Source organism: Phalacrocorax aristotelis, chromosome 2, assembly GCF_949628215.1.
Source record: "Phalacrocorax aristotelis chromosome 2, bGulAri2.1, whole genome shotgun sequence".
NCBI lineage: Eukaryota > Metazoa > Chordata > Aves > Suliformes > Phalacrocoracidae > Phalacrocorax > Phalacrocorax aristotelis.
Window position 1 is genome coordinate 142,424,965 of NC_134277.1, and position 24,620 is coordinate 142,449,584.

The 24,620-nt window shown below is 42.0% G+C and overlaps 1 protein-coding gene across 5 annotated transcripts; it reads left to right on the forward strand.

The window, feature by feature from the left end:
* The first annotated feature begins 531 nt into the window (after positions 1-531).
* Positions 532-23,936, forward strand: PLEKHF2 (pleckstrin homology and FYVE domain containing 2). Of its 5 annotated transcripts, XM_075085460.1 has the most exons (3): positions 572-621; positions 20,139-20,274; positions 20,506-23,936. In XM_075085460.1, the coding sequence occupies exon 3, from the start codon at positions 20,520-20,522 to the stop codon at positions 21,267-21,269; it is 750 nt and encodes a 249-aa protein (XP_074941561.1). In that variant the 5' UTR covers positions 572-621; positions 20,139-20,274; positions 20,506-20,519; the 3' UTR covers positions 21,270-23,936. The 5 variants fall into 5 exon arrangements, with proteins under 5 accessions (XP_074941557.1, XP_074941559.1, XP_074941561.1 ...); XM_075085456.1 differs by lacking the exon at positions 20,139-20,274 and having other exon boundaries at positions 532-621; XM_075085458.1 differs by lacking the exon at positions 20,139-20,274 and having other exon boundaries at positions 567-831.
* The last annotated feature ends 684 nt before the right edge of the window (positions 23,937-24,620 follow it).

Genomic DNA, 24,620 nt, shown 5'->3' on the forward strand with positions numbered 1-24,620 from the left:
GGCTTGATGCAGAGATGCTGAAAAGTGGTGATGTGGAGGAGGGAAGGGGCTTCTTGTGTTTGTGACTCCAGCAGCATTTCTGGTGGGAGTCGTGCTAGCTTGCCAGCTGTAGTTTCTCCGATCTGACTGGCAAGCCTTCAAACTAAAACGTAACTCCCTTCCAGGTGCTGTAAAAGCTTTATGTAGAGATAGGTAATGAAAAACGTCACTATCGTGTGGGAGACTGTGCTTGGCGCCATGCACAGAACACATGGATCCGGGACAGTGCACAAAGAATGGAAATGTGGAGTTTCCAAAAAAAACTTGAGGTAATGTTCTCGTGTACTGAGAATTCCTCTTCCACGAGGTGCCACCCGTCGGCTGAGAAGCGCCGGGCCCTGCCCTGCTCTCCCCACGGAGGGCGGCTCCTCGGGGCCAGGCCCGCGGCGGAGGGGACGCCACCGCCTCAGCCCTTCCCGCCGCCTGGCTCCTCCCAAGATGGCGGCGGCACCGCCCCGCGCGGGCGGTGTCCCGGAGCCCGTCCCCCGGCGGCGGGGTGTATGACCGCGGCGGAGCGGGGAGAGGGCGGCGGGGTTGGCGGCAGCCGGGCGTTGGGGCGGCAGCCGGAGCGGAGGGCGCCGGGTGAGCACCGCGGGCCCAGCCGCGTCCTGGGTGAAGGGGGGCTCGGCCGCCGGGCAGGGTAGAGGGAAACTTTCCTCGCGGAGCCCTTTCCCGCCGGGGCTCCGGCCGATTTTCCGCGGCCATGTTGGGAGCAGGGGGCTGCCTGGCGGGGAAGGAGCTTACCCCGGCGGGAGGCGGCGCCGGGCTCCGCTGAACCGCCGCCGTGCTGAGGTTTGTCCCGCTGTGCGGGGGTCTGCCCCGCCGCAGGGCTGGGGCGGTCCCGGCCGGGAGGGAGGTGGCGGGGCGGGAGGGAGCTGGGGAGGAAAGGAGTGGTGGTGGCGGCGGCCGCTGGCTTGTCCCAGGGCGCTGAGGGAGTTGCGCGGCCTCGGAGAGGAGTTCGTCGTCAGGAGCGGGGGGAAACAACAACGGCACGGGCCCCGCGGTGTTACATAAATGCCTGAAACTCCCCCTCTCGTGACTGGCGCCGAGGCCCGGGCGGCGGCCGCTCGCCGTGGGGCGGCGGGACGGGACGGGACGGGGTGGAGGGCGCTTCCTTCCCCGGCGGGCCCCGCCGGGCTGCCCCGGAGGCTGCGCCCGCCGCGGGGAAAGCGCCTTGCCCCCCCTCCCTTTAAACTCTTCGTCCTTCTCGGAGCGAGTCGCCTGAAAAGTCTTGATGTAAAAAAAAAAAAAAACACAAAAACCAGCAGCGGAACGGCGAGTGGCGCGGCTGCGACCGTAAGGTGCTCATTTTTTTTTTTTTTCTGTGAAATTCTTGTATTTTGGGAGAGGAACCTGACTGGTCTGCTTAAGATCCATGTGGCGCATAAGGTGTTTTCTGAAAGCGGTTCAGGAAAAGACGGCCACATGTTTTTCCTCTCTCCTCATTTGAAATACTGTGTGCACAGACACCGATATTTATAAATGGCAAAACTGCTCGTCACAGCAAGAAAGCGAAGAGCAAGTCTGCTGAGCAGCGCGTCTTGGCATTGACTTTGTCGCCGCTAAGAGAAACGGCTATAGCTCAAGTTTTGACACGAAGTCTCAGTGCAATAGTTGCTGATAACCAAAATGACCGGTTATCTCCTTAGCCAGAGATTAAGAGTATTCATTTGCCTTTGTTTTGGATGAATTGATGAGTGGTTCCAGAAGTCCATTAAGTCTGAACTCAGGCTGTCCAGTGTGCTGAGTGCTTACTGTAGGGGCTGATGCTTATTTGACAAAGACTACATCTGAGGCTCTGATGTACCTAACAGCTTGAATTGAGATGAGGTTAATACAGTAGGCAAAGTAAGTCTAAAATCAAACCCACAACACTGGAATCGGTTTTAGAACTGAGATTGTTAATTCCTCTTTCTCTCCTGAAATAAAGAAAACTTAAATACTCAGCTCTCAAGCTTTAAGACTTGTATATTGGATTATTTTAGGGATGGCTATCTGAAAGAAGGGAAGTATTTAAAGATGGCAGTGCAATCAGTGTTGAGATGCTACAGATTATTTGCTTTGTATGCACTCAACATGCAGAAAGGAATTAATTCTTCAGCTCAGAAGGCAAAGTTTTTGCTGTTAAACTGTGTAATCTAAATACTTGTTGATTAATCAAGTGACAAATAAGAATCTTTATGTAGTTAAATGTCATGTATGTCAGCTCAGTTTGTTAAATAGCATTTTCCCAGTTGTATTAGGGCTGTGTTACTTACGTTGAAAAAGGCAGTGAAAGTGAAGTGTTGTAAGCCTGAGTCCTGAATTCTTGCTTCTCAATATAAATTGGCCACGTGCCTTTTGGAGCATCTCTTAGTTTTGCCCTGCACAGAAATCCACACAGAGTAGGCCTCTTAAATGCAAAATGAAAACCCATTAGTGGAAGTTTGGAGCTGGGGAAGCTGGATCGGTTTCCTCTGCCATATCTTCTAAAAAGAAATGGAGTAGTGTCTTTTCACCTAGAAGCAAGTTTTCGTTATATGCAGTGATGAAATCATTATTTAGCAAGAGCTGCATTCTGTTTCCCGTAAATTATGGGCTGAGACTTAACCCTAGTATTACATATGTCCTTGGATAAACAGGACATCTACCTGTAACATCCTGAAGCCCATTATTTTATAAAAATTATTATTGGTAAAATAGCTTTTATAGTCAAACAGCATTGTGACTTTCAGCTTTCAGCATTTTTAGGATGCAGGAAGGTTTTGTCTCTCCTGAGTTACGGCAGTAAAGAGATATGGAACTGCAGTTTCAGGTGAGGTATGATATGATGGAGCTTGGCATGTCTCATTTACGTCCCCAAGAGGTAAAAAAGTGAGGGCAATAAAGTGCTGTCTGCAGGCAGTGTACAAACACTGGCTTACACTTGTGGAATTTTTGGTAACATGCTTGTCAAAGAGGGTTAGGGGTGTTAAAATGAAAGCTTAGGGTCAAGGCATGACATGTGGATGAGGCAGAGTTGAGGATTTTAATACTTGCAGATATAATTTTCTGAAAAAGTATCTGTTAGGCGAAATGTTAGAAGTGCTGGTCAAGCAAACAAATGGCATGCAAGTTTTTGTTCTTAAAGGCCATTTATTAGCAGGCAATGTCAAATATGGAAACCCCAGCATTAACAATGGATAAGTTTCTTAGATACTGGTAGGTAAGAAACTTAGTTAACTTCTTGGGTTTTGTATTAAGAAATTAAACCTTGTTCGGTGCTGCTTCAAGTTCTAAAGGTACATTTGTGGCTTATTCCAAGCTCTGTTAATAGTCAAGCTTACTTTTCCATTTAATTTTTGTCTTTTTTTTTAATGATAGATGATGCTTTTTATATGCATATTTTACTACTTGCAAGGATTGAGTAATTTGATGGAAGTGTGATAACTGGGATTGTTCCAAAAGAGAATAAATAAGGTGCAAAAATAGGCTTTTGAAATAGAACCGCCTATTTAAAACTTTCTCCCTGTGCAGCAAATGCAAAGTTGGCTGTTGTAGAGTAACTTTTGTTTTCATGGTTTAGCAGAGGACTTGCTTTTATAGTTGAGAGGGGTGAAAAGCTACTCTGTAGACAGGTGTGGTAGAAAATGTTTACCATACTAAAGATTGTTTTAACATTGTCGTAAGCTATAAGATGTGATGACAGCTGCATTAGCAAGTAGTCCTGCAAATTCTGAGCCAAGTGAGTAGTCCTGTTGAAATAAACGAGCCTGCTTGCATGAGGAGTGACCTGACTGAGAATTGTAGACAAAGATTCTCCTTTTATGAAAAAAGATATTACTGTGCATAACTATTGAACAGAAGAGTACTTCATGTTTTTCAGCCTGACATTTCAGCACTAGATAGTAAAAAATGCAGTCATATGTTTACTTTGGGTTTCTAAAGTTACATAAATAGGTAAGAGTCCTACTGCCTTGGATGTAATGATTTTTTTTTAACCTACTGGTGATGAGAAATAACTTAAGGATTATTTTGAAGAGAGTGGCTTTTTTCTTTTTTTTCTTTGCCTTGTTATGTTTTATGATAAAACAGTGTTAAATATATTGTGTACGTAACATAGCAGGATTTTGGCACTTTGTGTAAGTGTAGAAGTGAACACAGTTGCAAGGTAAGGATTTCAAATAAGGAATGTTCTCTCTACATCACACCCCCCACATCCCCCTTCCGTTCCTGAATGTAGTAAGATGACATGCAAGCAGTTAGTTACTGTGTTGAGGTGCAATCTCTTGAGAAGTTGTACTGATTCAAATGGATATGGGGGGGTTGCGAGACAGTGATGTATCTGATCTTTCTATCAGCAGCTTTAGCTTTCACTAGGTACCTCTTGCACCTCAAACATATCATCTAGAGGTAACTGTTTTGCTTTTAAGTACTTAGTGTACTTAGTATGCCTTCTGCAAAAGGAAAAGTTACAGCGTGTTCTTTTGACGTTTGCATTTCTAAAGTGTACACATAATTTGTTAATGCAAATTAATACTAAAGACTGTACTGTACACGCTGCCATTCAGGTTGTCAAATAGCATCTTTCTCAGAACAGTGAGCTGTGCAGGTTAACTTCAGTGCAAAGCTTTGTGCAGTTTTCAGTTTCCTCTAGATTGTGTCATCTTGCTGCAGCAATAAGTGCCTAAGAGCAAAGGAAAATGGCTTGCTGGATGACAATCACGTGGACCATGAGCCCCTGGATGCTGTTTATCGCACTCGGAGGACTGGGTTGTGCCGAGTGTTCTCATGTCTGTACTCCAAGTGCTTTCCGTATAACTTCAAAATAACATCAAACACATCTGACAAGCAGTAATAGGGAAAAAGGGAATGCATTTATCAGGAAGGCCACCTACAGTATTGCAGTGTCACGGAGTTCTTTCAGGAAATTACTCCTTCCCCCCCTTCTGCTTTAAATTTCTCCTGACTTAGCTGTCAATACTTGGTAATGTAAAACTTCTGAGACTGATTTTCACCATACTTTTGTTCTGAAGGCTGTGTGTGACAGTGATTTCCCCCTGCCCCAGTTCTGATCCAGGTTAGCAGCAAGGAGGCCAGTGAACTGCCCTTTTAACACACAGGTCGTGGTTGAAAAGCTGGTTACATTGAAGACTGACACGTTCTATTTACAGTATCATTGTTAAAGCTTTGCTTTCCTTTTGCTTTCTGTTGATAGCTGTCAGATGTCAGTTTTCTAGAAGGTCACCGTCCACCTATGTGTTACCAGGTAGCAGCATTTGGTATAAAAAAGGGCTTATGTCCCTTGCTCAAGAAAGAGCAACGCAGTGCTTGACTTATGTATTTTAAATATTGCTGAATAAATACATTTTAACTATTGCTGAGGGGCGGCAGTGACAGGTCCACAGTTGCGGCACTTCAGTGTTCTCGAGCTTCCTGAAAATCGCAATATGTGGTTTGTTCCAAGCCCCAAGCTGTGTTTCGGCTTCCAGCGACCCCCTGGTTTCTGCTGGGCTGGTGGTTTGCAGCCTGACAACAGCCCTGCTGCGCACATGGTTACTGGGGCTTCAGCCATTTTTTGGTACCGATTTAAGCAACTTCTTTCAGGAGGTTTAAATAATAGGAAGAAGATTCCCTGCAGCCAGCCATACTTGCCCTTAGTCTGTTCTTGCTGGTGAAATAGTGGTAGAAATTGTTTGGCTTTTTTTTGTTTTTGTTTTTGTTAAAAGCAGTTAAGAATTTTAAGGAACTAAGTAGGTCTGAATATTCTGGTTTTCCTACTATAATATTGAAAATGTGCTGCAGCAATGCTTCATTTGACCCTGTAGAGTAGCGGCCAGCTGCCTGGCCTCCTGAACATATTTCTGCAGTATAATATAGTATTAGGGTTGCCCCCTGAAGTGGACATTTCTTAACTTACTTAGGTCAAGAGCAGCAGAAAGTTGAGGTGATTACACCTGGTCAGAGAAAGAGTTTGAGTGTTGTTATTTGACTTGTGTCTTGTCTGGTTTTGTAGAAGTGCTTGGAATTGCTGAGCTGGTAAAAGAAGCCTCTTTATCATGCAGCTTCTTTTTCTATAACAGGATATCTGAATGTAAAGGACACGTGCATGTGACAATAATGAATGTTGATATAATGAAATGAAATATGATGTGGTTATACTGCCGTGCTTGTAAATTGTGGGAGTGCATGGGAAAACTGCTCTGTTTTAAAAGATGCTTGGCTAAAAGCAAAAGTCCTTTTGTGTTGCAGTAATTTGTAGCAAGTTAATGGCTCTTGCCTAGCTTTGATTACTTGGTAACTCTCCCTATAGCATAGTCATGCTATAATCAATTACCTATAGTCTAGTTCTTGCTGGGCTGTTAGTAAAATTCAGTAGCTTCTCTCATAATGATAATAAAGGTAAACTAAAGAAAAGTTGAAAAAGAAATTTTTTTTACACCAGCTGTTTTAAGTACCTGTGCATTCTAAAAAGACATAAGCCAGTGAACAGTCAGGTGTGTCACAGGTGTGCATTCATGAAGAAAGTGAAAACAAAATTCTGTGAACTTGAGGAAGCTCACTTGAACACGTAGGTGTTCTGGTAGCTCTCAAGTGCTAAAACATGCAGATGCTCTGAAATCTAGGAGGTGCTATTTTTAGCGTGTACTTACATGTGAGATACACATCGGAAATCTTTCCGTAATTATTCTCTACTTGTAGGTTAAAGATGCTGCAAGAAGTGTGCTGGCAGATACTGCTTATTTCAGTTACCAAAGACCAAATCCTCTTTTTCACATTGACTGAGAGATGGTCTAGCTTGCTGTTACCAAGTTGCCTTCGTGTGTGCTCTAAATACAATAATCCATAACAACAACAAACCGCACAACCAATCTGGCTTTGGAGAACTGCATGCAAGATGGATTTGGCAAGACTTCTTGTAGAACAGCTGTATCTGGATCTGTTTTTTCTATACTAATGATACTGTGTCCTTTCCACAAAAGAATTTAAATACGTCTGTATATTTCAAGATTTAAAAGGTATGTTGATGCTGTGGATTCTCTTTGTTGTGCTGGGTTAGCAAAACTTAAGGCAGGATCTGGCTTGTTCTGAAACTGGTCAGATCCTTTAGATTGATTTTTCATGTGTCTCACCCAATATCCATTTAATGTTTAGTGTGGTAGTATTTGTGTATGGCAAGTTGTTTGCTAGTGCATAGGGGTGCTGTGGTGCTGCCGAAGGGGGCTGTTGTCAGTTAAGCCGTTCCTTCGCAGGCAGCGTATCAGATGGGAAGGGCACACCCGGCGCCTGTCCAGGCAGCCTGGAAGGGAGGGGTAAGTCACTGCTGCCAAACTGGAAAATAACATTTGCTGGGAGAGACTTTTTGAACAGCTGAAAAAATGGAGTAGGGAAACACTAAATTGCAAACAGAAAAATATATTCCAGAGTTGGTATCGCAATCTGGTCGAGTGATCCTTTAGGCACCGTCCCAGCACATGGGGTTTGTGTCTGCTGGAGCAGGATCCCAGGCTCCTCTGCCCTTAACACTTCTGGCACATTTTTAAGGTATCGGTCTGTTATCTGCTGTTCTTCTGATGCCTTTTAGCTACTCACAGCTGTGCAGAACTTTGGAAGGAACTTGAACTTTCTTGGGCTCAAAATCTGCGGAAGCTGGTTTTGAAACCCTATTCTGGTGTATGTTCCCAGTATTTGGTTAAGATGAAAGATGCAGTTTGCTAGCACCAGAGGCTAAGCTAACCGCTGCCAGCACTCCTAAATACATGCAAATGGAAAGTTGGAATACTAGGATATTTTCCCATGATGGCAAAAATTTGATCTGAATATCGGCCTTTTTTCAGTTAATTTTTGTTGGTTAATTTCAAAGGGCATATGTGTTTTTATATATATATAAAAACTATATATTTATAAACTATGTATACACACACATTTATATAAAACATACAAAACCTCAGCTGTTTTACTTACACCCATTTCAGTATGCTGACAGCTGCAAGTACTTGATATGCCCATAGTTGCCTGGATTTTGCTTTCTGTGCTTTGATAGATGAGTTTGTTGTTGAACTGGAAACACTGTTCATGGTGGGTCAGGCCTGCCTGCTCACCTCTGTTTGAAGAACTCAAGCTTTTAGGGTTGTGTGGCTGTGTGCTGTGGGGTGGTGGGTTTTTTTGCTTTTTAAAAATTCCTTTAAGTCTAGCCATTACCTGTTTTCCACATGCACATGCTGGCTACCTCTTCCTTTGCATCTTGAAAGGCCTTAAGAATTTTCCCGTCAGCGGTTCAGCTGGCAGTACTGTGTTTCACATGTGCTGTTCAGAGCTGTGTAAGCCTGTATCGGTGCTTGGGAAGTGCTCAGCTTGTCAGCAGACAGGTAAGGACATGGAGATGAACAGAGTTTAGGAAGTTGCTCTCTTCTTTGCTCCAGCCCTTGACTGTGAGGTGGGGGGTGGAGAGCTGTGTATTGTTTTCTAGCGGCAGCTCTGTCTCTGTCATGCCAGGAGACAAAAACAATATTAGCTACCATGGTTTATTATAAATAGAAGCCTGACAGTGGTAATAAGCAGCTGATTTCATTAAAAAATCTGGATCTCTTACAAGAACGTTGCTCCTGGGCTTCTGCAGTGAGGTCTCTTCTACCCTAAGAGGAGGCATTCAGGGACTTTTTCTAATGAAGTTAGGGTGGGGGAAAAATACAATCACTTCCATTTTAGTTGGTCTAGGAGTGGACTGAGGCTCTCCTGATCATGCACTTTCCTGTGATATGAACCATTCAGCAGTGTTTGGGTTTCCACCTTTCATATTTTCTATTAACGCCAAGCAGCAGAAGGTAGTGGGAACAGCTTTGGGACTCGACAGTTCTGGATTTTTGTCTCTCTTTAATGGGTGCCACGTTCCTTGCTTGGAGCAGGGGTGCTGGCATTACAGCATGTGGTGTTATGGCCAAGGTGGTTCCTCTTGCCCTTCGCATGGGGCAGCCTGCAAACTGGCCAGACTTGTCTGGTGGGACAGCCTGCTTCCACTTGCCTTTATTTTCCTCAGGTGTCCTCTATGATTATTTAGCGTTACAACTCATTCAGGATGTGGGAGCTGTTCTTTCTGTTTACAAGCAGGTTCAATTGGCATTCTCTTTCAGGCTGAGGTTCATTGTGTTGAATACCAAACCTCGTGAGAAGCTAACGTGCGGAACTTGGGTGGTTTTGCCTGCATATAGCAGCTCAGGCAGTGTGCTAACTTGTTCAGCAGAGAAACTTGGATAGTAAACCAGCATTGCTCTGCTCATGCTGTGCTAATACATATGCTGCTTGGCAAAACTGATAGTCTTTTGCTGAAAATAGCTTCCTATACCCAAACTAGCTTCTGAGTGGGTTGGGGAATATAAGGTCATACATCTTGAAAGATATACCTAGAGATGATCTCCATCCCCAAAATGAAATTGGCCTTTCTAGGCATTCTTAGCTTAGTTGGATAATGGATATTGCAAATTTGAGGAGTAACGCACTTGCCATGCAGGTTTGATAATAAAGGGTGGTTTGTGGGGTTTTTTTTGATTATTCTTTATTTAGAATACTTTACATTCCATGAGCAACTTTCACACAACCGATCAATTAAAGGGAAACAGCAGTCCTTCCTCGGAAGCTGGAAATTAGAGTATACTAAAATTAACTATAATGTTTTGAAAGAATTACTAAACTGTAAGATGATTATGGAGTTAAAATAGGGATTTCTGCATTGTACCCTCAAGAAGAGTTTTAGTGGGACTAGACTTTTGACAGTCATTTGCAGCAGTTTAAAAACAAAAACCAAGCACATCTGTCTGCGTTATTACAGTAATTAGAGGTTTAGGATCTAGATCTAGACATCTGACTAGACAAATGCGTGGATTTGTTTTCATGATGTATTTGGACACGACTAAATGCTGGACTGAGAAATAACCTAAAGACTTCCAAAATACTGGCAAGGCAGAGTATTCACAGGGCACCCAGTATGGAGTAATGTGGTTGCTGTTAATGTATTTCCGGCATGGTTTCTGTGAGTCTTGGCTGATGCCAGAACATTAGCCAACAGGTTGAGACAAATGAAAGGTTAAGACTGCTCGTTCATACTGGATATACCAGTAAGGGAGTGAGTTAGCTCATTGTGTTTCCCCACGCTGCATCTATTGCTCCATAGGCTTGCGCAATTCAGGAGGCCATGTCTTCACAGTGGGGAAGGAAAAATAAAAAATTACATTTGTGTAGAAAACATTACACTGAGAATCACAGAAATGGGACTTGAGAGAGGTCCACAGTATCATCTACTCCGCTTTCCTGCCAGGGTAGTATTGATTGATGCTTACGCTGTGTTTTCTCTATAGCGTTTGGTGAAAATGTCACAAGTGTCTTTGCTTCCTTAGAGTAACCCAAAGCAGCCTTGGTAGTGCCACCATCCTTTTCTGGTGTTCTATCTTGCTGGTTTTTTGACTTTATTAAATGCCAATAATTAATAAGGGTGTGAAAAATTGTGCAAAGAGGCAAAAGCGTACATTGCCTTAAGCAAAAGGTAGTAATTTTTTTTTTGACTGTAATTCAAGTCAAAGTTTGTCGTGCTACCAGAACTTTACTGAATGCTGCAGCTATGAACCAGATTAGTCAAAAGGGCTTCTGGATAAAGACTGTGTTGAAGTTCAGAGGGATCTTACTGCCTCCTTTCCTGCTGTCATCTCTACCTTGGTGTCGTCTCTTTACTCTCTTGGTCCTTATTTCTGTTCAGTATTGTGATGTAGCTTTTTGTCATTCTTGATACTCATATCTTTCAGATATCATCAGGTTATCCTCTGCATCCTAGCCAGCTGGTTACAGTAGCAATAGCAAGACAGTTTGTTAAATACAGCAGTTTTGGAAATACTTCTATGAAGAGAATTATTAGAGAACTGCTTTTTAGAAGGCTGTATTTCTCCTCAAGTGACAGTTGTTGTCTCTTGTTTTAAATAGCTTCCAGGACAGCTAGCTCCCGCACAGTGCAGGCGTTTAGTTGTTACTGTCATGTCAGCTTTTAGCAGTGATAAAGACCTTCAGAAATCATTTGTCATACTTGTCTCTCCTCTCAATGTAATACTTTTGGGGTGAAATTTCTTTTCATTTCACTTAACTTTATGGTCAAATTGGTCGCTTTACTGTTTTATAAAAAGCAACTGGAGAATAATGGAAATACATAAATGTTGGAAAACCTGCAGTTGTTATAGATGTTTAACAGTAAAATATAGAATGAAATATTAATGAATTCATAAATGGGTTAATGGATATGTAAAACTTCATTTTCCTCAATATTTTATTCTACATACCAGATGATAGAAATAAAATTTAACTAAATACCTCTTGCTGGTATTTCTACATCATCTTTAATCCAGCTATCGTTATTACAGTTATGGTCCTTGACAGGTAGTGCTAACTTGCGTGTGAACGCTTAGATTCTGATTACTGCTAATCAGACCTAATTGCTTAATTTTGCCAACAAAGATGACACAGTGGAGCATTGAGGACAAGCAATGGTATCATCCTCCTCTGTATGTATTGAAGGAGGCTGTGTAGGAGCTGCAACTAGCAAGGCCAAAATAAGATTTAATTATTGCTCATTTATCTTCCTACCTCTATCAGAAGCTTAGAACATCTGCTGTGCGTGTGTTTAGTTCAGCAATTTTCCACACTAAAGCTATTTGCAGAGCATTAGACATTGATAAGGTTCCTTAAACAAGTTGCACTTAAGAAATTTACACTGTTTTACTTGGCGGTGGTGCAAAAAGTCAAGTGTTGCTCTTAAGAGCAATACATCTAATATTAATAGAGATTAGAGTACTGAGTACAGAACTGAGATGCCTTTAGAGCTGAAAGTTTGTTCACAAAAAGCAGTGATATTACTTTAGACAGAGCTTTAAATTGGAGGGATGTATGAGCGTTCTGTGTAACTTAATTGTCTTTGTTTATTCACCTGTAAGTCAAATTAGTGTGTCTTCCTTGCATAGGCAAAGTGTAAGAGGAAAGCTGAATGAGCATGATGTGATAATATAATATATAACAATTATTTGAAACCTATTACTAAAAAAAAACCCCCAAACTCAAAAAAATCAAAAAACACCCCAAACAAACAACTGTACTAAATGACTGATTCTGCCTGATGAACTCCTTTTAAGGAAAGTGTGATATTTTTCCTTTGTAGATCCAAAAGAGGAGTCGTTTTACAAACCAGTCACTTAATGCACATCAGGTATCTGATCTGCAGATAGTCCTTGTCTGTCTCAGGTTTACAGTTTGTTTCTGTCTTGTAAAAGTTTTATTGATCTTCTGTACATTCCATGTATGTTTAACTTGTGTGATTAAGTATTATAAAGCAAGATTCAGTTCTGTTTGAAATCTCTATTTGATTCAGAGCCTTTGAGTTGTGGAGTCAGACATGAAAAAACGTTTCAGACGAACTTTTTTTATGAAATGTACATGTTATCTTAGGCAAGAAGCAAAATGGATTAGTTTTTATGTGGTGAAACATAGTTGCTGATGTTGTCTGTAGGTGCAAATGCAGGTGTGAGAACAGCAGCTCTGACAGCTGGAAAATTATTTAGAAGTTTATTGAGTGGCAAGGTACAGTGTGCTTTCATTTAAAACTATTTCTACCTTTTCTTTCTTTATTCTGTTTCTTGTGTATTCCTCTGTTTCTAAGTCGTCTTTTTTCTGTTCTCTACAGTTGCTTCACTGCAGCAATATCTAGATCTCATTTCATCCGTTCTAATGGTGTGATCAGATACTGTGATTAGTAACATCTTTTTATTGGACTTGTGTTACTGAATCTGGCTTGGAAACATCCAGGATCTACTGCTGCTTTAGGACTGGATGAGCCTCTGTGTGATTAGTTTTGAGCTCTTGTACTTTTTACAGCAGCTTAAATACACTTTTTTTTTTTCTTTAAAGCTGTCACCTTAACTGTGAATATACATAGTAATGGATGAGCTGCCTCCATCCTGATACCGTGGCTCTGAGAAATCTAGACTAGCTGGTTGGTATTAATGTAGTGTGTAAAATGTGATTGTTGACAGCCTAATTGCTAATTGTAAAAGTGATGATAGATGAACTGGCAGTTACGACAAGGCCAGTAGCGTTTTCCTCCCTTGAAGGAGTGCTGAAGAAAAGTAATGCTAAAATTTAGGTGCGTATTAATTAATGCTTGTTAGCAGGGACTGTGTACTGGACAAGGCTTGTTCTTGCCCATGCCAGAAAGTAGTGGAGCACTGCTGGTTCTGCTGTATTGCTGAAGAAACTTGGGAATTCAGGTTGTGTCCCTCTCCTACATAGATTTTGTGCCTGTCCTGCAGTCTAAAGGGAGTGCTGGTCGTGATGGTGGCACACACTGAGCTGAGGTGAGGAAATATTTTTGTGCTGAGCTGTATGCAGTCTGCATCACTACACCATAATAGCTTTTTTCATCTCATTTCTCCCCTCCAGCACCTTTATGTTATCTATGGTTCTGCACTGTGGTGATCATGCCAGCTGCTACAGTGCTAATGTAATGGAATACTTTTCTGGCAGTGTTGAATTAGGTGTAGCTGCGTCCGTCAGGGTTGCTTTCTTTTTAGTTGACTCCTTATGTCTGTCTTCAACTACAGCTGTTCTTCTGTGCAGTTTAGTCTGGCCTCTATCAAGAGCAGAGCTAGCATATAAAATAAACTTTCTCCTATTTTAAATAAGCCCTGTAGAAGCCTTGAGTCCTGGGAGATCATCAGTTTGGTCACCAGGATACGGTGGCAGAAAGAAACAATTACGTGGGAAGTGACTTGTCAGTGCACAGCAATCCTAACAGAATTATTTTCACAGAATAATAAGGGTTGGAAGGGACCTCTGGAGATCATCTTGTCCAACCCCCCTGCTTGAGCAGCGACACCTAGAGCAGGGGGCACAGGAACGCATCCAGGCGGGTTTTGAATGTCTCCAGGGAAGGAGACTCCACAACCTCCCTGGGCAGCCTGTTCCACTGCTCTGGCACCCTCACAGCAAAGAAGTTTTTTCTCATGTTTAGGTGGAACTTCCCATGTTCCAACTTGTGCCCATTGCCCCTCGTCCTGTCGTTGGGCACCACTGAAAAGAGTCTGGTCGCATCCTCTTGACAGCCACCCTTCAGGTATTTATAGGTATTGATGAAACCCCCCCCCAAGTCTTATCTTCTGCAGGCTGAACAAACCCAAATCTCTCAGCCTTTCCTCAGAAGGGAGATGCTCCAGCGCCCTGATCGTCTTGGTAGCTCTCCGCTGGACTTGCTGAAGCAGTTCCACATCCTTCTTAAATTGGGGGGCCCAAAACTGAACACAGGACTCCAAATGTGGTCTCATCAGGACAGAGCTGAGGGGCAGGATAACCTCTCTCGACATGCTGGCCACGTTCCTTTTAATGCAGCCCGGGATATTGTTGGCCTTCTTGGCCACAAGGGCACATTGCTGGTTCATGGTCAACTTGTTGTCCACCAGCACTCCCAGGTCCTTCTCAACAAAGCTGCTTTCCAGTAGTTCAGCCCCCAGCCTGTACTGGTGCGGGGGGTTGTTCCTCCCCAGATGCAGGACCTTGCCCTTGCTCTTGTTGAATTTCATGATGTTCCCCTCAGCCCAGCTCTCCAGCCTGTCCAGGTCTCGTTGGATGGCAGCAGAGACTTCTGGTCTATCAGCCACTCCTCCCAGCTTGGTATCATCAGCAAACTTGCTGAGGTTACACTCTATCCCATCTATTTCCTGCTGCAGTAGCCTGGAATGTTAATAACTCTAGTAAATATTTGACTTCCTCAACATGGATTGTGTTTTCTGTAAGTGGGCAACTTGTTAGTTCTTCAAAGGTTTCAGTAACATCTATGTTTGCTCACTTTGAAGATAACTGTGCTCACTAACAGGATACAGATGTAAAACTGGCATGAAATAGGGAAGCAAGAAGATCTAGACATCTTGATAACAGAATTATTTCTGTAGAAGCTTCTTGTGAGTAAAAGTAGAAATAACTTAGTGTCAAAGGCAGCTCTGCATGTGGTAGGGCGGTTGGGGCTTTCTGTGTCATGAAATCTTTTGTCACCTTTAAATAGCATATTACACTACAGAGATGAAAGCCTTTGCCTAGCATCTTCATCCTGAAATGGGCTTACTGAGAGCATGTGTGTGAGAAGGAGGACAAACTGGAAGAATTGGAGCATTTTGAGAATTGAGATTTATTTATTTGGAAAGGCTGCTAAACCCTGCTCATGGTGGAGCTCTATGTAGCTAATTTTTCTTACAAGGTGATGTATTTATTTTTGTGATGTTTCGACTAGCAGCTAGTACTACACTGCAGGCTGAACATAGAAAATGAATCTGATGTGATATACTGATGGTTGTTATAGACAAATGGAGTCGTCCTTGCATAAGGGCCTGGGGACCTTCGGAAGTTTGTATGCTGGAGTCAAATGTGATAAGTCTGAACAATAGGTTTGAGGTTCTTTGACTTCATAGCATCTATAAACCAAGACTCTGTACAAGATGCTCCCACTCTCCCATTAAGGGGGTCTTAAAGGGTGTCTAGCCTGTCATTTTGAAGCCCATGGTTCTGTTTTATTCCTCACTTGCTTTGGGAAGAACTGGGGCATGTTTTCAGCAATTTTACATCACTCAGGAATTGCTTTGTTTGATCAGGTCTTGAGATTCTGCATCTTGAGGACAGTAACCCAGTATGTGGTTCTTATAGTGGCCAACAGTAGAAACTTCAGAGAAAAGTTTTAGCTGGCAGAGAAGAGGATATTGCCGCCCAGTTCCAGGGTGTGATCTGTTATCTTCTACAATATATCTGCATATGCTTTAAGAAAAGGTTATTCTATTTTTAAAAGACTGGTAATTGATAACCTTGCAGGACTTTTGGACTGTGATGTCTTGGGGTTAAAAGTTCCTTTGTGTGTCCAGACAATATTTTAATTTAACATCTCCTTGGTCTGTGTGCTCATGACAAAGAGGTGCACCTCTTCTCCTAACTTTAGCTTTTGTGACTTAAGGATAGCTTCTCTTTTGTATTCCTGGTCTATCTTACCATGTTTCATTATTATTTATAATCATAATACTTTCCAGGTAGTTTCTCATGATCCATTTCTGAACTTCTTTCCGTTCTCAGAAAAGGCTGCTGAAAGTGAATGAACATTAGCGTGTGTAGGATTTCAGATGGATTTTTAATTTTTAGTTCTCTAGAAACTGATGAGAAAAATGTTAGAGTGCTTATTTTAAAAAGTCTAATCTATTAGTGTAGGGAAAATACAATTCATGCCCTGGAAAGGTAGAATAATCCATGAGCAGTCTGTGGCTTTTACTACCTTAACTGAGGCTGGTAGGTGAGAATTTGTTGAACGTTATAGACAAAAGTTTCAATCTAGCAGAGATGTTATTATCTTGTCTGACTTAATAGTCCTTAACTTGCCCTGGATTCTTGCTTTAAGTCCAGTAAGTGATTATTTTCACAACAAGCTGAAAGTACAGTCTTCAGCACAAGTTCTGGAGTCATGTGTCTTGGTTTCAAGCCATGATGATTATTAAAGGATCCTGGTTAGAGTTGTTTGCTCTTAGGTTGTCCTAGACAACAGTTAATTAAAACCTTTAGCATTCTCTCCCCCTGTTTTCTTCTCCCAGTGACTTGTATTTTGAAAGCTTTCATGGTGACCTTGAACAAAGTTTGCTGTTTATTGGCAGGGACTGCAGAGAGTGCCGAGTTGGAGTTGTGGAACAGTGAGTGCTTCCTACAGGTTGCTGTAACTTCACACCAAGAGCTTGCTTCACTGAAACTCATCAGTGTGATTGTGGGGTTTGGCAGGGGGTGGGGGTGGGGTGTGCGTCGCCCTTGTGGACTAGCAAAAGCATTTAACTTGCTCTAACTCGCAGATAATTTGTATTAAAATGTAAGTTTAGAAGTAATGCATGTTGTTCTGGTCTGTCCCCTTTCCACTCTGCTGACTGATTTCCTTCCCCACTTCACAGGGAACATGGGATTACTAAATAACTTCAGACTGACTTCTTGCTTTCTAAGTCCAAAGCAGCTGTTGGTTCAGCTTTGACTCTTGCAGAGGCTGTTTGTTGCTAGTATGTTGTTAGATGGGAATGGTTACTTGGCAGTTAAGGCTCATTACAAATCCCTGGGCTTTGGCAGTCAGGCACCTGAATTTGATTTTTGAGTTTAGGACTAAAGCAAATACACATCAGAAAGTTCCTAGTTTATCTTTTTTGTTCCCTCCTTAGTACTTTCTCCTTGGTAGATAGGGAGATAATAGTTGGGACAAGCCAACAGCATTTCTGTGGAGTCGTATCTCTGCATTAGACAAGGCTGTAGTAGAAGTAAAGCCAATCACTTAACCAGAAAACTCACTCACGCATGCCAGTGTTGTGCCTCCTTGCCATGTGGTAGTAGGTAGTTGGGAGGTGTATATTAAAAAAAAAAAAAAAAGTGGCTAGATCTTAATGCTGAATAAAACACATAAAGGTGGGTATTGTGTGTCTCCATGTGTATAAATTAGTATTGGCGCTTGGAATACTTGAAAGAAATAAGGTGTCTGTTGAAAGGTATATTTTGGATAGGCCTGTATAGATACAGCATTAAAAAAATGAATTGTACTGATGTAATTTGAGTCTTCTGCTGTTCTCTGGGAGAAAAAAAATATACTGTAATACTTCTGTTTACTGATCAGTTTAAGCCAATGCACTTCCTATGCAGGGTGCTGTGCAAGCACCTCCCTTCCCATTCCTCCATGGTCTCCCTTAACTGCAGCTGTTCTGCCAGCCTGGGCCCTAAAGCTCTGGTTTGTTCTCAGCTTGATCAGCCCTCTGATCTAATTCACTGTGTAGCTTCTGTAATGCCAGAAGGGAGCAGGGAGGGAGGCAGATAGCATAAACTGGTATCGCCATCAGAAGGAAGCAAAGCAGAACCATATCAGCCAAGCCTGGTGTTGCAGAAGGATTTAGGGGTTTAGTACAGTGTCCGTTTGTGGGCATCTCTTAAGGAGAATGATGGACAAAACTTTGAGAACCTTGATGAGAGTAACGATTCAGAAAAGTAGGGCTGTTGAAGGAGATGGAAATAACGCGGGGTGGTTGTTTATTTTTTTCTTGGTTTTTTTTTTTTTTTTCTTCCACTTGGACTCCCAGTCTTCTCTCTTAGAGATAGGTGACAAGCCCATTAGTCCTCAGAAAGCATAATAAAGCAGGTAGTGATGGTTATTCTGTCTGAAGAACAAAAAGAAACATTTGTTTTGCAGCAAAGATGACTCAAGCTTACTGTTAAGAAAATACTTCCTGACTGATCAAATGGGGAGCCACTGGACAGGGTAATGGAGGATGTCAGCCTTTTTTTGTTGTTATTGTTTGTTTAGTTTTGGTTTTGTTTGGCTTTTTTTTTGTTTAAGGTTTGACTCATACCTGGTAGAAACAGCATAGGTGTACTTGTGTGCCTTGATGCAGCACAATTAAATCTCTTGAATGCTTTTTATGACTCAGTTTGTGTTTTGTCTTGACCTTCTGCAGATCAAAATAATTTCAGATTTGGTGGCTTTGTAATTCCACTAACCATAAAACTGGTTAACACAATACTCACATATTGTAAAAAATGCTGTAAGGCACGTAAAATTCAAAGGAAGTGCTGAGTAATACCTTTAATAGATTCTTCTGTCTTCAGTGTCAGACTTTGACACAAGATGATGTCTTTAAAAAAAGATCAGTTTAGTTGTATCTGAGTAAGCCCACTTGTCAAACTATTTTAGCATGGAGCTAATTAGACTCTCAAAACAGTAATTTATAAGTTATTTTTTTAATCACACTTAACATTAGGCATGTGGATTTGTGAAATCATGGGTAACACTTATTTAGATGAGGCCTGATGAGAGATTTCTCTGCCATCAAGTTTCTATCAGGAATTTTCATCCCTATTTTGTAAGGGAGCAGCTGAGCTTTGATTTATAGGAAGAAGATTGACTGGATCAGGTTATGGCAGAACAAGAGAGTATGGGCAGCATCAAGTCTGAGCCTTGTTTCAGCCCAGTTTCATCTTGGTTATAGGCTGATGCTGTATTGATGGCAGGCAGCGTGGATCTAAAAAAAGAGGTAGGTGAATGCAGGGGACTTCCCAAACTGGGGTCATGTTGGGAAGTGCAGGTAACAGGCACTGGAGTATTTGCTACTCTGCTGTCCTTCAGGCCTGTTCAAAGCATTGACTTCTACCAAACCGTCTGCCCTGTGGTAACTGGAAAGGAAGGCACAGGAGAGCTGTCTTCTGCATGCCGAGAGACAGGTCTGTCCTTAGTACTCACCTCTGCCAGCTGTCTCACTGCTCCGTCAAGCACATGGTTTGTGCTCGTGGCTGTACTCAGGAGGAGCTTGCAGGGAGCAGATCTGGATCACACTGGCAGGAGTTTCCTTTGCCTGACTTCTGCCCAGGAAGCTCTAGGGTAAAAGACAGGCTTAAGAGTGGTTTGCAGAGGTATGAATCACTTTGCCAACTTCTTATTTTCAGTTCCCTGTTGGATGCCTTAGGAATCTCTTACCCTTACAAGAGAAAGTCTTATTTGCTACTTGAGGAAGGACAAGGGGTGGTTTTAATCCAAAATTGGAACGTATGTACTCTGTAGTTTATCAGCTTCCTGAAATACAAAGCCTTATTGCCTAAACTTTAGACTGGTACAGGTCACTTAGCCTTTCTCAGGAGCAGTTACGAGCTGTGTGACTTGACCTCTGTGCTGCTCTGCTGTGTACGTCGCCTGATCATGATGGATGTAGATGTGGCTTGAGTAGGCAAGGAGGGAAGGACTGTGGGGCCAGCGCAAAAAGGCAGCAACAAGCAGGCGATGGGCCACCAGACTTGGCTCGGCTCCCTGCTCCAGGCTCAAGAGTTTGCCATGAAAGCTGGTGGGGGGGTGCAAGCTGTGGCCTATACAAAATGTTTCTGTGGTTTTGGCCCACGATTTAAGGTTTACATACTGAAAAAAGAGCAATACTGAGCTTGAGTATGGTGGTTTCCTATGTGAACATCAATTACATAATTTTTGTTTTTTTGTGTTAACAGTAATGTGGATCTCCAAGCTGCTCAGTTAAGTTGTTTCTGTCAGTGTTAGAATTTGGAATGATGGATGATACTTTCTTTTGCAGTCCAGAGAGTAGGCGGAGGAGGATATACAGAGAAATATGAGCATTAAACCCGGATGCAGTAACCTTGTTAGAGGGGAAGCCTCCTAGACTCTTGCCAGAGGCTCTCAAGAGCGGTGCCGTGGGTGCTGCCTGCATGGTAAAGATAGCTGTCAGATGGATGGAACATTCTTGCTTTTGAAAAAAAGACTAATTGGTTGCTAAAAATTCTTAGGTGTTAACACTTATTTAAATCTAGCCCAAGTTGGTGCCTCTGAGCCAGCGGGTTCTGTTAGATATTTTAAGAAATGCGGGGTTGGTACCTTCCTTGGGGAAGGCTGCTGTTGAATCAGTCCTGTTCTAACAACAGACTTTTTTTTTCTAATTTTAGGATACTTGTGAAAGATGGTGGATCGCTTGGCAAACAGTGAGGCAAATACTAGAAGAATAAGTATAGTGGAAAACTGCTTTGGAGCAGCTGGTCAACCTCTGACTATTCCTGGTCGTGTTCTGATTGGAGAGGGAGTGCTAACAAAGCTGTGTAGGAAGAAGCCCAAAGCGAGGCAGTTCTTCCTGTTCAATGACATTCTTGTTTATGGTAACATTGTCATCCAGAAGAAGAAATACAATAAACAGCACATAATCCCGCTGGAAAACGTCACTATTGATTCCATCCAGGATGAGGGAGACTTAAGGAACGGGTGGCTTATCAAGACACCAACAAAGTCCTTTGCAGTTTATGCTGCCACTGCTACAGAGAAGTCTGAGTGGATGAACCACATAAATAAGTGTGTTTCCGATTTGCTTTCCAAAAGCGGGAAGACTCCTAGCAATGAACATGCAGCTGTCTGGGTTCCAGACTCGGAAGCCACTGTGTGCATGCGCTGTCAGAAAGCAAAATTCACGCCCGTCAACCGCCGTCACCACTGTCGCAAGTGCGGCTTTGTTGTGTGCGGGCCTTGCTCTGAAAAGAGGTTTCTTCTCCCGAGCCAGTCTTCCAAGCCTGTCCGAATTTGCGACTTCTGCTATGATCTTCTTTCTAGCGGGGAGATGGCTGCTTGTCAGTCCACTAGATCAGACTCCTACAGCCAGTCACCTAAATCATCTTTAAATGATGTATCTGATGATGATGACGATGAAGACAGTAGTGATTAAGGACCAAACGTTTTTCTGTGTGTTGCAATTTATGTTTCAAACCATATGGAGCTGCTTTTGGGGAAGTCTATAGTGAGGTTCCTCAGAAAAATCCTGTTCTAGCCATAAAATATGCCTGAATATCTTCAATTGCAATGTGCCTCAATCTTTGAATTCTCTAGACAATAGGTTTTTCACTCCTCTGCAGGGATAGACTGTTGCAAATGTTGTTAGAACCAACTTCTTATACTTGAGTTGTGTCTAGGTTAGACTTTTGTGGAATATTGGAGAATAAAATCTACTTTCTTAATTTAACAACCCATACTCCCTAATGTGTAATATTGATATGTTATGTGGGTTTTTTTCAGATATGGGGAGGAAAACTGTAAGCATGCATGGAACAGTGATGTTTTGGTTAATCCCTTAGACCATCTTGGTTTTTTTAACGATGGTATATAGTAAGTTGAAATGTGACATAACGTGCAAACTTAAATGTCACAAAACTTGGAAATTGTCTTGTTTTGCTCTTATTTATGACTTCCTATGCCAAGCAGTGCCTTGTACCAATTGTGCTGATTCAGGAAGAAACAAACCTGTTCTATGTTGTCTGTATTTGCCTGATGCTGGTATCTGAGAGATTGTTGGTGCTATTGAAAATAACTGCTGTGTTCAAAGTGGAGCTTTGACAAGGTCGTAACTGTACACCGTGGTGGGTGACGGAGACCCGAGTCACACGTCCTCGCCTGTGCAGGCAGACCTGAAGACTCTGCAGATTCCCACAGGCTTCAGCGGGGTTCTCCTTGCAGGAGCCGCATTGTGGGTCGGGGTCTTGAGATGAGAAGCTCAGGGTGACCCTTCGCGGGGATTTATACATTTTTCTTTTCAGAATGGTTTTGAAGTTTCAAATTTGGCAGATGCATACTGAAATTTTAGGTGGGTGATTTAGATAGCATTTGGATGTGATAGCCTGTATATTTTTGGAAATAAGTCCCAAAAATGACACTAAATTGTTTCTTAAAACATTGGTGAGAGTTGGGTTTGGTTTTTTTGCCCCCAGGAGTGTTATTGGCTTGTTTAAAAAGAACCTCGTATTTTGAACAATAAGCCTGCGAGTCTCCTTATAAAATTGGCTTTCCTTTTTACACAGCTGACCTCAGGATAAATGTGAGATGCAAGTTATTTCATTCTAAATGTATACCAAGGACCAAGAGAAATGTATTTAAGAACTATAATGAAATCGTCAGTGCAGAAAATGTCTCTACCATAGTATTCATTTTTACTTTTAATAAGTTCTTGAATACAGAAATGTCATGTTCCTATATAAATGTAAACGTTAGACCTGCAAAGACCTGTTAAACCCCCAGATGCTATGTTTCTATATTTTTATAATAGTAGCGTCAATTTTGAAGCAGAAAAACCTCTTTGAAATAGTTGTATGAATATAGTAGCAACTGACTTTATAGAAAAAAATGTTAAACTTTTGTATCTCTTTAAGTGACAATTTCTGCACTGTTTGCCTTGGTTGGCAATAATTGGGTTAAATATTTATTGAATAAACAATCAATGCTGCATATTGCACTAGTCTCCCATTCTGTATGCTGTAAATGTCAGTCATAATTTCTTTTATAAAAATTAATAGAGCACTTCAAAGCTGTAGCCCTCTGTGAGATTTCTGGTAGCTAAAGATGCACTTAGCGTCTTTAGGGAGGCACTCTGCATTAACAGTCTGCCATACATTGCTTCAGGTGGAAATTGCATTAATATTTCTGGCTTGGGAAATTTCTGAAAATAAGGGTGTTTTTGTTAAAGCACTGAAGAGTATTTGACCTACTTTGAAATAAACATAAAAAGGGGAAAATGCTTTCTGATAGAGACTAGGAACCAGGGAGATTCTGTAAAACTGCCAGATAAGCAACAAACAATAGCGTGTACTCAGAGACTAGCTGAAATGAGTAGTTATGTATACGTATTCCCTGAAAGATGAGGAAATTATGACCTGCAGCAGGGGAAAACGGGCTATTCTGGGAAGGCACTTTCAGTTAATAGTGCTTACTTTTTGTACCTCTCTTACTCAATATTCAGGAACGGAGACTTGTCAACTTCAGTTTTTCTACAGAATCAAAGTACAAACCTCCCTGGTACACACCTTCTGATGACTAACAAGCATTTTCTTCCTGATGCAATTGCTTCCTTTTTCTTAAGCTGTCAAATATTAACTTATCTTGTTAAAGAGTCCGTCTCCTTGTGTGTTTTTCCTGGTGTTTCTATACGTTGTGCTTGCTTTTCAGCACTTTTTAGGGGCCGAGAAAAGGGTTGCTAAAAGTTAGATCCCATCCTATATTTTGCAGAATGTTCTTGTACCTGTTTCAAATTTATCTTTATCTGTGAATGAAACTTGCACTGTGCTGCACTGGTCCCCGAAGCTGTAACCAAACCAATGCGCGTCTGTGGGATTTTTAATCTGAAATGGATGTATATGGTCCAAGCTTTTTGAGAAAGCATTAAGGAAAAAACAGAAGCGTTTTATGGTAACACTCTTATCCTGCAGTGGTATTTGTTCAAAACTTTACAAAGTGGACTTAATATCGACTTCTCTTGTACTTACAAATTCCTGAAAGGGCTTGTTTCGTACTTTGTAATCTTGTTCTGTCAAATTATTTTATTTACAAATATACTGTGTAGCTTCAAGCCTATGTGTTTAATTTTCTTTAAGTGTGGGCCTTCAAGGGTGACAGAAAACAGGGCGGCTGGTTTTTTTACGTTGACAAGTATTTTAGCAAGTTTATTCACTGTCAGGAGGGATTAATAAACTGGGAGTATAAGTTTATACTTAATGTATGCATTATATACAGGAGGAGATTTAAGAATAAAGGGGAAATAAATGTAGTTACGGATTTAGGAATAAAAACCAAACCCTTATGCAATCGAGTAACTGTTTAAAACAAGGATGACCAAGCGTGTTGCAAAGTTGGCTTTTGTTGGGCCAGTGGCAGCCAAGCCACTGGAAGAGGTTGGAGGACCCCAGTGTGTGGCAGGCAGGGTGCTGAGCAGCCCAGCCCCGGCGCTGCAGGCCTCTGCTCGGCCCTGTCAAACCGCCGCTGGGGATGAAACTTCTGATGGTGTCAAAGCAGAGAGTAACTTAGTACTTCTCCCAGACCTTCTACACTCTTAAAATTTTAAAGTAGTGATTAAATATGGTCAGTCTCTGTATATTTTATGTACTTTTTTGGTTTGTGGTAGTCTTAACCTGCTCTTTTTTGATAAGCTTTTCACATCCAGTGGAAGGAAAGGCAGCAGTGCCTGTGGTGTCTCTCTTGCAAGGCTTTGCAGTCAGCTTCTGCATTGTAGAAGATGCTATACTGAAGAAATAAG

Coding starts and splice junctions, on each gene's coding strand:
- PLEKHF2 (XM_075085456.1), top strand. CDS start 20,520: ATGGTGGATCGCTTGGCAAACAGTGAGGCAAATACTAGAAGAATAAGT.